This window comes from Rhinopithecus roxellana, chromosome 11, assembly GCF_007565055.1.
Source record: "Rhinopithecus roxellana isolate Shanxi Qingling chromosome 11, ASM756505v1, whole genome shotgun sequence".
NCBI classification, from domain to species: Eukaryota; Metazoa; Chordata; class Mammalia; order Primates; family Cercopithecidae; genus Rhinopithecus; species Rhinopithecus roxellana.
The window spans coordinates 64355087-64369172 of record NC_044559.1 but is presented as its reverse complement, the minus strand read 5'-3'; the positions used below and the strand labels follow the sequence as shown (position 1 = coordinate 64369172).

General features: G+C 34.6%; 1 protein-coding gene across 4 annotated transcripts in view; it reads right to left on the bottom strand.

Annotated features, from left to right (window-relative positions):
* Nucleotides 1-14086, bottom strand: part of KIF20B (kinesin family member 20B) — a 70983-nt gene that overhangs the window by 33682 nt on the left and 23215 nt on the right. For 3 of the 4 annotated variants that reach the window (XM_010380452.2, XM_030941348.1, XM_030941346.1), the window contains exons 15-20: nt 13231-13369; nt 11870-12098; nt 10475-10515; nt 9164-9283; nt 5351-5504; nt 37-1273 (exon numbers count right to left, since the gene is read on the bottom strand). In XM_010380452.2, coding sequence (XP_010378754.2) covers nt 37-1273; nt 5351-5504; nt 9164-9283; nt 10475-10515; nt 11870-12098; nt 13231-13369 — 1920 coding nt within the window. The remainder of the gene's footprint in view (nt 1-36; nt 1274-5350; nt 5505-9163; nt 9284-10474; nt 10516-11869; nt 12099-13230; nt 13370-14086) is intronic. The other variant, XM_030941347.1, reaches the window with a different exon arrangement.

Below are 14086 nucleotides of genomic sequence, written 5' to 3'. Positions count from 1 at the left end.
TGTATTATAAAATATTTTGAATAACATTTAGCTTACTTTTCTGTTTCTTGCCTGTTGGTTTCTTTTTCTTCTTCTTTTAATTGAAGTAAATTCTTCATATCTTGCAAATTATTTGTTAATTGTGTGATTTCTTCATTCAGTTTGACTTCCTTTACACTTAAATCTTTTGTGTTTTTGACAGAATCCTGAAGATGTGCTTGCAATTCCTTCAGATTTCTTTCTAGCTTTAAGATGAAGGATTCCTTTTCCAAAATGTCCTGTTCTAATTTGGCTGAATGACTACGTTCAACTTTCTGAGTCTCTAAAATTCTTTCAAGTTCCTTTATTTTTGCCTTATAGCAAGTAACACCTTGTGTGAGTTCTGAAAGTGCTCTCTTTCCTTCAACTCCATGCTGTATTTGAATGTCAAGACTAGCATTTTTTTCTTGCAATTCTTCTTTCAGCTGCTGTATAAGAGTTTCTTTTTCTTTTAGTAGGTCATCTTGGTTTTTATGCTCATTCTCCTCTACTTTTAGTCTATTGCTTTCATCCTTATAGCCTTTTACTTCTGCCTGCAATTTTTCAATTTGTTGTTCCAATTTCTGAATCTGATGACTTTTTTTGGAGGAGGCCTTCACAATCTCCTTACATTCTTCCCAAATAGCTTCAATACTAGAGTGGAAAGAACTTTCCCTATTGGGTTCTTGAATTCGATATTCTTTAACTTGCTTACTTACCAAGTAATCATTACCTAAAAGGTGTAATTGTGTATTTGGCAAATTATCCTCCTCAGAACCATTTGACAGATCCCTGAGATTGAGCAAATCTATGTTTGAGATCTGAGAAACTGAATCAAAAGTACGTAGTTCGTCTATTTTTGTGTGCATTAATTTTATTTGTGAAACATTATTTGTAATGCTTCTTGTAGCAGTTTCTATCTCATGTGACAATTTCACGATCTTTTCCTCCTGTTCTTGATTTTTACTTTTTTGCACATGTAATTCAGCAATTGTAATGTCATAATTTGACTGAATTTGTTGGACCTCTTTACTTAAAGTTAAATTCTTTTTTTCAGAAAGAGAAAGTTCCTGCTGAAAACGAACAATCTGTTTATTTAATTCTGCTTTTTCTTCCTTTTCATTTTTAAGTTCATTTTCAATAGTGAGTAAAAGTGCTTTCATTCCTTCGTTATTTTTTTGTAAATCTCTAATGTCTTCATTTTCTGCAATGTTCGGTTGCACTTCTTCACTTTTCTTTTGGTCTTCAGTGATAGCTGAACTAACATGGATAGATCCTTTAAAAATAAAAAAATTGTTATTAATCTGGCAAACCTTAATAAAACCAAAAAGTCACCATATAAGCCAATATTCAAACATACAAAACATGTAAAAGTAAACTTCTAATAAAAAAAAATGAAATAAGCTGTTGAGAAAAAAAGAAAAACCAGGTTACAAAACATATGGTATGAGCCCATTTATGTAAAAAATTATTATTTCACAAGGTAATACAAAATTAGCAAAGGAAGTACACCAAAATGATCGTAGCTACCTACCTCTGAGTAGCATTACCAGCTATTTCTAACTTTCAGTATTATTTAAATTTTGTACCACAAATCTTTATTATCATTTTAATATGGGACAGAGAGGAGGAGACGACGAGAAACGGTAGGCAGACATTCCATATCCTAAAGAACAGTTTTAAACTACAATTATATTGCAGCTTTTATTATATTAGTGACAGGCAAATGGAATATCTTAAATTTTCATAGCTAAAATTGGAAGGGAAATGTTAAAATTTTGGGAATTCATATAATATAGCCTTACTAGCTATAACCATCAATAAACTGCTTCATACTACAACTGTTTCCTCAAATGTGATATAGGAATAATACCACCTAGCTCAAAGTTGTGAAGATCAAGAAGACAAATGAGTTTACAACACTGTGCGTTGGATAGATTTAACTATTAATAGAACCTGAAAATCTGTACATGAGGGTTCAACTAATTGAAAATGCATAAAAGTCTGCCTTTTTCAGGCTTAGTATCCATATTTCTAGAATAAGGATATCCCTACCTGCTCAACTTACTCTACAGAATAATGCGAAGAGACTAAAATGAGTTAATATATAAGTTAAATGACTTTGTAAATGTTATACACATGTAAGAACTTTAACCATTATAATCAGTACAAATTAAATTATACCCAGAACAGATACACTATTAGCTACAATTTAATTCGTAAGTTCACTCTGACAAATAAACTCACCCCATGTAAGTGCCCAGTATAAAGTACGTAATTTTAAACTTTCCTCATAGATTCTATGATTACATCTTGAAATATAATTAACAAGCTTCTAGATATATAAATTTATATCTACATATCTTTTTATATTTCATACAATTTCCATTAAGAGTCAGATGAGTGTCTCAGATCCTTGAAACTTTACTTCAAAACAGGCCAGAATCTGACTCTTCATTTTTAGAAATTTTTTCCTGTTTTGGTATACTTCACGGTTTGATGTCTATATGATGTTTATAAGTGGACTTTACAACATTGTTCTGGTATAATTTGTATGTGAATTTTCTGCACGACATTGCTCTAATACAATCAATTCCATATGTTCTTCTGACCCCCATTCACTCCCTCATTGACCATTTTTGTTTAATTAACCTGTATTTTTATGTGGTATCCTCACTAAGTATGTAAGAATCAACTTCTCCATGTTTAATGATCCCAGATATAATATGAAGTACAAGGGTTACTAATCTATAAGAGCACAAGACAATTATAAGGTAGGTTTGGCTTGAAATCCTTCTAGTTAAGAAACCTACTACTTTCCATTGATATCTAATTGACTCTAAAAAGTATATTGTACAGTTTTCTTTTTAATGAGTCCCGAATATTATCCTACGCAACTCAGCTCTTTATATTTTATTGAAATATGTTTGTCTCTCTCATCTACTAGATTTTAAACTCCCTGATGGCAGACTCCCTATATCTCACTCATCACAAACAATAAACCTAAATAAAATAATAATCCTAAATGTAATATTTTTGAAACTTAACTATACCACATATGTTCTTCTTTTCTATCTCTAAGACATATCATGGTACAGAAAACAATCTTTATAAATATGATTTTTGCAATAGTAATTTATTCTGCTTCTAGATGTATGTAAGTTCATGAATCTGACATATTCCAGTTATATGTTACTTTATGGTAACTTTATGTTTAAAATTTTAATGTTCTCTCTTTAAACACTAATTTACACAAGAGTGATTTTCTAGTTTTTTTGGGAGGAATTATCCAGGGAGATTATTAAAATGCAGATTCCTGGCACCAAACACCAAATATACTGATATGGTAATTCTGGGATGTATTTTACATGCAACATTTTGAGAATCAATGTTCTGGGGTACTATTTTTGAAAATTTCGAGAAGTTGACAGGGACCTCTGTAATACCTTTGGGATCTTAATATATCAGTTTGTTACATTACAAAGTCCTTAATTGACAGCACTGCTGCATGTAATTGTTCCTTAAGAGCCAAACGTCAAACCTCTTGTAGTTATGAGATTCAAACTCCTAAGTTTTACCCTGCCTCTCACAGGCTCTTGTGCATCCTAGTTGTGAGATGATAGTAGCCCATGGGATGTACATGTAATGAATCTGTTTGATGAAGAAGGTAGCACTTTTGAGATCATTAAAAAGCTCATTAAATTGAAATCTGCCATGCCATATACAAATGAGTTTCTATTTCCCTATATACTAATCACAGTTGAAGCTATGAGCAAAATAAAGGAAAAGTCAAAGCATTTATGAAAGGTCCCTCAGGTACTACTACAATGTAGAGAATAAAAAACTTACATGATTGTTTGTTCTCAAGGTTTTTTAATACTACGACCACTCCTCCACCACTTTTTTTTTTTAAGACAGAGTTTCAATCTTGTTGCCCCGGCTGGAGTGCAATGACGTAATCTCGGCTCACAGCACTCTTCGCCTCCCAGATTCAAATAATTCTCCTGCCTCAGCTTCCCAAGCAGCTGGGATTACAGGCATGAGCCACCATACCAGGCTCATTTTTTGTATTTTTAGTAGAGATGGGGTTTCACCACGTTGGTCAGGCTGGTCTCGAACTCCTGACCTCAGGTGATCCACCCACCTCGGCCTCCCAAAGTGCTAGGACTGCAGGCATGAGCCACCACGCCCGGCCTATGACCCCTTTTGATAAATTAAAATCCCCTAGCTCTCTCAAGATACTGATTTCCCCCCAGTGAGAATATGCCCCCACCAAATAATCAAACTTAGGAGTTTGAATCTCATAGCTACAAGAGGTTTGACGTTTGGCTCTTAAGGAACAATTACATGCAGCAGTGCTGTCAATTAATCACTATATAATATGGGAATCTTACCTCCCTGTCCCATCTAGAATTTATCTAGTTTTACCTTCGATGCTGTATACGAAAAACAACCTTTATTTGTAAGTCTTTATTTTTCAAATGCAATCCATGTTTTTTTGTTTCACTCAATTGTCTAAATGTTCTTGGGAAGCTGTAATTGAGAAATCTCATTATAGGATTCCAAGGTCTCTTTTCTTTTAAACAGATTAATTTTAAAAGCTCACTGGACAAGGTTTTATTATCTATAATTTACACTGTCTCTCCAGTCTCAAAGAGGAAGGGGTAAAATATGGCATTATCCCTGCTGTAGTTTCTTAAAAGCTGCTAAGTTTATTTTTGAAGCTTTTAAGTTTGCAGTTTACATTTTCCTATTTATTTCCTCAAGATTTTCAGTTTATTTTAAAGAGCCTACCTCCTCTGAAATTCAAAGGTTTGCCCTTCTTTATATTTAAAACAAACTTGCCCACTTACTCTTAAAGATTTTTTTAAAAATAATCTTCAACATGTATTATCTTTCATCAGACTGTGTCCTGGCATCACAAATACAGCTTGAACACATTTATTATTAGTAATATTTAGCTCAAAGTCTTACTGTAAAATATCCTTTTCTCCACATGAATAAAGAATGCAAACTAAGAAAACAAAATAATGTGCTGGAATTTAGGCAGAAAATGCTGTATTTATAAAAATCAAAGTAATGAGTTTTACCTCTTATAAGCACAGAAATTATTACAGACATGTGAAAGAAATAATAAAAGCACAATTTCTAAAAGCATATTTATTAAGATAAAAGCTTTAACTATGCCCATCCCTAGACAGTTTATAACTTTCCAGAATAAAAATTCACGACATTTAGATTTTCTCAAGATTTTTCCTTAGACAAGTGAATGTCCCTCTGTTTGCCTTGTTCTATTTACTGGTTTAGAAATTAGCTTTCTTAAACTGCCTGCTGCTGGCAGCTGAAGTAGTACCTTTCTTTGCTGGTGGTTCATCTTGTTGAAGTTCATTTTCATTTACTCTTTTTCTTTCTGAACAGATTTTAGTTTTGCTGTCCTGAGGCACTTCAACTGTTTCATTACAAATCAATTTATTGTTTATTATTAAAGAAGATGTATCAGCCTTGTCCTAAAGCAAAATAAATTAAAAATAATTCACATAGCGAAAGCTACAAAAAATGTACAAACCACATAAATTACTTTCAATAGTGTACCATAAAAATTTTATTTTCAAATTTGTTGAGATATTTTCTAAGTTACTTCTTAAGTTTCGTCCTAAAATAACTGATGGCTCTAGCAAATAAGTAACATTTGGGGATAACTGGAGAATCTTAAGAAGATAAATCTCTGAAGTCACATCAGAAATGTACTTTGAAAAGAGAAATATGAGACTCAACTATCTATTTTGTTTTGTAGCCAAAGCCTCTTAAAAATTAGCATTGTCTTAAACATTAACAACTCCCAGAAAAATAGTTTTGACCTTAGCTTTAAGTCGACATATATTCAAAGACATACAGTCTACAGACAGCTTTGAAACTGAGCTTCTAGATATATCACTTAGACTTTTTTTTAAGGCAGACTGCCTCCCTTAAAAAGGCTAGCAGCAACCAAGCACAGGGGCTCATGCCTGTAATCCCAGCACTATGGGAGGCTGAGGCCAGAGGATTACTTGAGCCCAGGAGTTTGAAACCAGCCTGGGCAACACAGTGAGATCCCATCTCTACAAAAAATTAAAATTCCAGGTGTTGTGGCCCAGGCCTGCAGCCCCAGCTATTCAGAAGGCTAAGGCAACGGAATCTCTTGAGCCCAGGAGTTCAAGGCTGCAGTGAGCCATGGTCACGTCACTGCACTTCAGCCTGGGCAACAGAGTGATGAGACCCTGCCTCTAAGAAAGAAAGAAACGGGGGGAACTGGGGGCTGGGGGGAGGGGGAACTTCCCAAAAAAAGGGTATAATATGAACTTACAAGAAGGGTAAAACTCAGCATTTAAGTGCAAGTCTATCGAGTAATCAAATGTATGGTAAAGGCAGAAACTTGCAGCAATCCATTTGAAAAAACAAAGTGTATGATAAACAGTGCCACTTAATCAGCAAACATTTTATTAGCAGGAGATACAGATAAAAATAACTTTTTAAAGTCATAAAGTAATGGGTTAAGAAAAAAGGCAAAGTTTTTCTAGCTATCCCTAAACAAAGGATGTCATAAAGAAGAATCTCCATGCCTTCTCACAATTAGTCCCTTAGTGTCACTGATAAATGACAAAATCACGGGACAGGCAGATCACACCTCTGACACAGCTCCATAACAAGTCCAAGTTGTTCCTTCCCCGATCCTTAGTACCTATCAGAATGATCCCATCATTTTCCCCCGCTTCAAAATATACAATCCTCACCAAAAATCTATCCTTCAGAAGTCATAGTTATTGAAAGGAGGGTTTTCTGCTCCCAGGGTATGCTTGGGTAGATAAAACAAAGAATTCAAACTAAATTTTTTCATTATTGGAAAGAGTTTGCTCTCAAGACAAGATGTGGAACAGTGACCCTACATCAACTGTTAAACAATTAGGTAAGTTTCAAACTACGTTGCATATTTTTATGTATTTAAGTGAACAATTTAAATTTAGCAAACTGTTATTAAGTTAGTTGATAAAACAAGGTCTAGAATCTATAAAGTTTATTTACAAGCAAGGACTAATTTACAAATATTGATTTTTTTTTACTATCACTTCCTTAAATATCTCTAATATATTATGGTATGCAAACATACTACAGAAATAAATATAATCCCACGTGAAATTTCCAAATATTTTCTTTGAAGCTGTAGTCGCCAGAAATGATCCGTCTCTGGCTTTCCTTTTTGTTTTTATTTACCAAATCAAAGAACAGACTTAAAATCCAGATCAAGAGATAAGAGCAAAAAGCATGTGATGACTAACCAAATAAAATTTCCGAGAGCCAGGAGGCCCAGCAATTAATTTACTGCCCCAAGTCTCAAAAGTTTTACATCCCCTTACTTCACAAATCAATTTCCTCTTCCTTAATCTCTACCACTACTACCCTAAATCGGAGTCCTCATCAACTATTAGCTGAACTCTACCAAGAGGTAGCTACTTCGTCTCTTTGCCTGTAGTCTAATTCCATCTCAATCCTATCTTCCAAGTTTCCAAAAATATCTACTCAAATGAAAAACTCCTCTTTGCTATTCCTCTGGTGAAAATGACTCCCCACTGACTCCCCGAACTCTTTAATACAGTATTCAAGGTCTTTCATCTTATCCTATTTTACTACTCCTAGCCTCATTTCTCACCTCTCCTTGCTTCAAACTTTCTTCCTAAACAACAAATTGTTCGTATTTTCCTGCACTCACTGAAAGATTTCTCATTTCCATGACTTTGTGCACTCCGATTCTGGTACACGGAAGGCCAGTGTACCTTCTTGTCTCTCATGACTACCATTGTCCCCTTCCTCTACTTTCAAAAGGCTAACTTTTACTCACCCTATAAGGCTCAACTTAATCATTTTCATCTCCACAAAGTATTCCTAACTCCCCATCCACTCTCAGCTTCACACATTGACTACAACTGCACACTGTATTATAACTATATTTACGCTGTTGTTTTCTTATTGGGGGATTGTTAGGGGAGTAGATTTTATTAATCTGTATAATTCCAATAATCTAGCATAGTACCTGGCACACATTGGACACTCCATAAGTGTTTCTTGCTCCTCCAGCTTATTAAATACTAATTATTTACTAAATAGTTAATTACTAACATATTAAATATTAGGATATTTCTCCCAGTTCAGGTACAGAAAAGCCAGAGATTGAACAACGTATCTAACAAATACCAAAAGAAAGGCCTGCTACAGGAGATTATATACAGTGCTCTTCTAGAATGCTCCTCATTTATCTCTGTGGTTTCAAAAGCCCATCTAAAGTTCAGATGATTCAGGGAATTTTGGTGGGTATTAGAGTTTGACTATCAAGATACAAAGGAAACTCAACAGTCACTTTTTGTAAGATACCACGCCTGCTTCTTTTGGTCATAGAAAAGACAGAAAAAAACACCTTTCAACAAAGCAAAATGTTTGGCTCTACGTTTACTCAGTTGACTACGTCATTACCATATATTTTACCATTTCTATATAAAAAAAAAATTTGAAGGAGCTTACCCCCAAAAAAGAAAACCAAAGCCATTTTTTAAAAAAAGGATTAAAAGGCAAGCTGATCATTCTAAGCTGAACTAAATATGAAATGATCTAAATTTGTATGAAAGACAAAGAACCCTTTAAGTCTCTACATGTCACAGTGTATAACTTTTTAGAAAAAAATCCTTGTTATTAAGCATATAAACAATAGCAACAAGACATATAACAAAAGCAAGCTTCTAAGGAAAAAACCTAATTTTACTGAATTTCATGTTATAGTTCCCTGAAACATTATAATCTGGTTTTCTAAGTATGTCTAAATTCCTTTCTCCTCAAAGCTCCCCTTCCAACTAGCTGAGGCTTAAACGTCCAAAGGCTACATATTCTTCTCCCTTTTACGTGCAAAGCACTGCCAGCATATTTTGTGGAAAAGTATGTTCAAAGGAGTCAAACATCCTCGTTTAAGTTCTCAAAAATTCAGATTTGGAGAACAGTAAATTGAGTTCAATGTTGCATACGCAATTCAACATTCTCGGTAAATTAGTCTTGGTTGCATAAGCTATTTTAAATTATTTCCTTTCAATCAAAACATACGCTTGTTTATCAAATTTATTAATATAACACAAAGTTAAATTCTTACATTGCATTTAAATGTGTTTTCCATATAAGACTTCAGGTTCTGAAATTCATTGATAATATCTTCTTTTTGACCAATTATATTTATCAATTCTTGAATTCTTTGATTCTGTGTAATTATTTTCTTTGGAAAGAAGAAAAAGCAATGTTTCGTGAATATACTTTGGGATAACTAGAAAGCAAACATGATTAATAATGCAGTGTCATAATTCCTTCAGATTTTAAAGTTAAATAAAGATAATCAGTGGCAACACACTATGCACAACATCGTATTTTTGCCTTTAAAAAAATTACATACACACACACACACACACACACACACACACACACACAGAAAGAAAATAGAAGCTATATAGCATGTAAGAGGAATCTGGAGCAAGGCTGCCTGGGTTCAAATCCTAGCTGCTATACCTTTTAATATGTCACCCTGGGCCGGGCACAGTGGCTCATGCCTGTAATCCCAGCACTTTGGGAGGCCAAGGTGGGCAGATTACCTGAGGTCAGGAGTTTGAGACCAGCCTAGCCAACATGGTGAAATCCCGTCTCTACTAAAAAATACAAAAATTAGCCTGGGGTGGTTAAGCCCAGCTACTCGGAATGCTGTAGCAGGAGAATCACTTGAACCCGGGAAGTGTAGGCTGCAGTAAGCCATGCCACTGCACTCCAGCCTGGGCAACAGAGCGAGACTCTGTCTCAAAAGAAATAAATAAATAAAAATAAAAAAACCATGTCAGCCGGGGCAAGTTACGTCATAAAGTTGCTCTAACATTTAAATGAGTTAATAAAAAGCACTTAAAAGAGCATCTGGTAAATGGTAAGTGTTCTACAAATACATATATAAAGTAACAGTCTAAAGAGCTTCCAAACAAGTTGGTTTGGTTTTGTTTTAAATTTAGGAAGAAGATTATGGGAAATTTTTTATTTTTTATTTTATATAGCTTAATATAATTGGTACAACTAGTGGCTACTATTTTCTTAAGCAGAAAAAATACTAGATAGGAATTGTATAAACAGTAGGTGTAATGTCTTCTAAGTACATTTTAGTTCTTTAAATACTGGATATTAGGCACCAAGATCTTGAATTTTTATATCTTACCATATTTTAAAATATTCAGCTTTTTGAAAGGATAAATGTAAGTTGAAATAAGAAGACTCAAGCCAGAAAACAGAAAAAATAACAGAAGAAAACTATTCCCCATGTATACCAAGAGACTATATTACTGTTTATTTTTTAAAATAAACACATCTAGTCATCATTCATACTCCTTTGTTAATTAAATACCTTATCAAGACAAAATAAAACTTAAAGCATTACCTTATTAGATGTTTCAAGCTCTTGAATCAATGAATCTGTTTCTGAAAAAGTAAAGAATTTTGAAAATAAATATCTAAGCATCTGAAAATATGTATCACTGAATAACTATGAAACATATGCTGCTGTAGTGACACTTTACTGTCACATTCAATAAAAAGGATTTTGATAGCACTAAATGCACACCCTACTCATTAAAAAAAAATCTGCTAATTCAACCACAACAGGGTAATGTTTCAGAAAAAGCCACTTCTAAAACTCAGGATAAAAATAGGTGGCATATGCTAAATAGTAAAGAACTGGCATAACATCAGAGAAGAAAAGGAGCTAGTGCCTTCTTAGTACATTTCATATGATGCAAAGGCACCACTTACATGTTATTTTCTACCCATCTTGTTTCACACAAAAAAGAACAGAGCAGTTATTGCAACTAATTCTTAAAATGCAGATATTACAAACAATTGTATTTACGTATATAAAATGCCCTCAGCGTGGTGGCACATGTCTGTAATCCAAGCTACTCAGGAGACTGAGGTGGAAGGATCACTTGAGCCCAGGAGGTGGAAACTGAAGTGAGCCATGATCATGATCATGCCTCTCCACTCCAGCCTGGGTGACAGAGTGAGACCCTGTCAAAAAAAAAAAAAAAAAAAAAAAGGTGGAAAGAAACAGAAAATGCCCTCCTAGTTAGAATGAAGTATCAAACTAACAATCTACTTTAAACCACTCCACAGTAGTTCCTCTCTCCCAAGAGTGAATCTTCTATACTGCAAAACTTCATAAAGAATATAGAACAATGCCAAGCACAGTATGGCTCATGCCTGTAATCCCAGCACTTTGGGAGGCTGAGGCAGGGAGGACTGCTTGAGCCTAGGAGTTCAAGACCAACCTGGGCCACATAGCAAGACCCCATCTCTACAAAAAAGAAAAAAAAAAATGCAGCCACTGTGGTGGTACACACTCGTGGTCCCAAGTATTCAGGAAGCTGAGGCAGGAGGAGGGATTGAGCCCAGGAGTAGAAGGCTGCAGTGAGCTGTGATGCCACTACTGCACTCCAGCCTTGGTGACAGAGTGAGATGCTGTCATTTAAAAAAAAAAAAAAGAATATGTAACAAAATTTACAGCTTTACTCATAAAGTTAACACTTTTTTGATTTTTTTTGTTGTTGAGAAGCTCATTTTCTAATAATATTGGTCTAACACAAATGAAGGTCAAAAAATATTTTTAGTAGTAAATTACTACAAAGTCATACAAATGGTAAAATATTAAAATACGTTAACTAGATGAAAGAATTTTCTGTTCACTATGGTAAACGAGCTACATAAATCTCTTATACTTACCAAGAGTACTTTTTACGTGTTTGCAATATCTATATAGAGGTAAAATCTATCCACTTACCATTTTCTCTCTTTTTTAACTCTTCTTTCGTTTTGATTAATTCTTCTTTGGTTTTAGTTAATTCAGCTTTAATTTGATTAAACTTTAGTTCTAAACAAGCAATAGCTTCCTGGGGGTCAGGAAGAGATGCAATATATAAGTGAGCAATTTCAGCTTGTTTCTTAATATCAGCGACATTATCTTGAAGAGAATCAATAATATCTTCAAATCCTACATAATTATGTGTTTCCTAAAAATAGCAAAAACCACATGCCTAATATTAACAGTAGGGTTCACCGTTTACATGTGGCACCATCTAATTTAGACAGTTTTTTAAAGAAGCAAAAAATTCACCAACAGAAATTCTTTAAAATAAATTATATAGAAGCATTTCCAATTATGAAGAACCTGTGTTCCATTATTTATTTTCTGTTGTATAGATCATGAGGCATATTTTCTCATAAAAACAATGTTATAAACTGTGACAAGTCATTATAAAACAATTATGATTACCTAGTTCAGGTATAGTTTCAATTATATAATGAGACTTAAAAGGTTTTGTTGGGATGGTACACGAAACAAACCTCCATTTTCACAACTCAGTCAATCTCAAACCATGTCAAGGATACATAAGGTTTGCTTGACAGCAGACGTCTGCACATCACTGTCACAAGCCCCTGAACTGAGTGATTAAAAAACAAAACAAAAAAAACAACTCCTCCAAAAAACTGATCAATTTCAGTGTAAGTAGCAGAAAAGGATAATTTTTCTTATATTACAAGCAGAGAATAAGCTGAGCACAGCAGCATGCACCTGTAATCTCAGCCACTTGGGAGGCTGGACAGGAGGACCGCTTGAAGCCAGGAATTCAAGATCAGCCTGGGCAACACAGCAAGACCCTATCTCTAAAACTATAATAAATAAATAAACAAATAAAATTTTAAAAGAGTAGGAAATGGTAGTTGCCCGGCAAGGGCAACCCTTTTTATATATAAACATTTTTGTTTTAAACAGAACAGCAAGGAAATCACGTCTTAGGTCTCTTATACCTTTAAAATATTTTTAATTTAAAAGTGAGACAAATCTGAGTGGGTTATTCTGTAATCAGGCAACAAAGAATCTATCTGCCTACAATACAATGATTCAAGCAATACCAAAATAAGATATAAATATAACAGAGGTACAAATTTTTCAAAGACCAATCACTATATTTAAATTCTTGGTGCCTTATACTCCTAACACCACGCCTAATTATAATAAAGCTACACACTAAGCATTGTTTTAATTCTAAACTATCTTGATGTTTCTCATCATTGATGTGGTACACTAAACCCTGGTACTAAAACCTCATTAGATATTTTTAAATACTTCAATTAACGTACTTCAGTTTCAACTTTTGTGGCACAAACGTCTTTTGCTGTTTCTTCTCGAGTGTCACATTTACCAACCAAATCCTTGAAGATAGCCAAACGACGTTCAGCATTTTCTTCTAATATCTCTCGTTCTTGAAGCAGAGTTTCCCTTCAGAATACAAATTAATCTCATTAAGAAACAGAAAAGGAACTACTTTGTGTTTTTGTTTTAAACATCTAAGATTAAGTATATTCTGGATTAAAAGAAAATTTAGGCCAGGTACAGTGGTTCACGTCTGTAATCCCAGTAATTTGGGAGGTGGAGGTGGTTGGATCACTTCAGGCCAGGAGTTTGAAACCAGCCTGGCCAACATGGCGAAACCCTGTCTCTACTAAAAACACAAAAATTAGCCGGGCGTGGTGGTATGCACCTGTAATCCCAGCTACTCGGGAGGCTAAGGCAGGAGAGGCTAAGGCAGAAGAATTGCTTGAATCCGGGAGGTGCAGGTTGCAGTGAGTCAAGATCGCACCACTGAATTCCAGCCTGGGTGACAGAGCAAGACTCCGTCTCAAAAAATAAAAATTAAAATTAAAAAAAAAAAGAGAGAAGATTTAAATAGCCATGCATGGGATTAGTAACAGCCATATTCTTTTTTTTCTTTTTTTTTTTTTTCCTCTGAGACAGAGTTTTGCTCTGTCGCCCAGGCTGGAGTGCAGTGACACAGTCTCAGCTCACCGTAACCTGCACCTCCCAGGTTTAAGAGATTCCCGTGCCTCAGTCTCCCAAGCAGCTGGGACTTCAGGCACACACCAATATGCCCAGCTAATTTTCCTATTTTTAGTAGAGACGAGGTTTCACCATGTTGGTCAGGCTAGTCTTGACCTC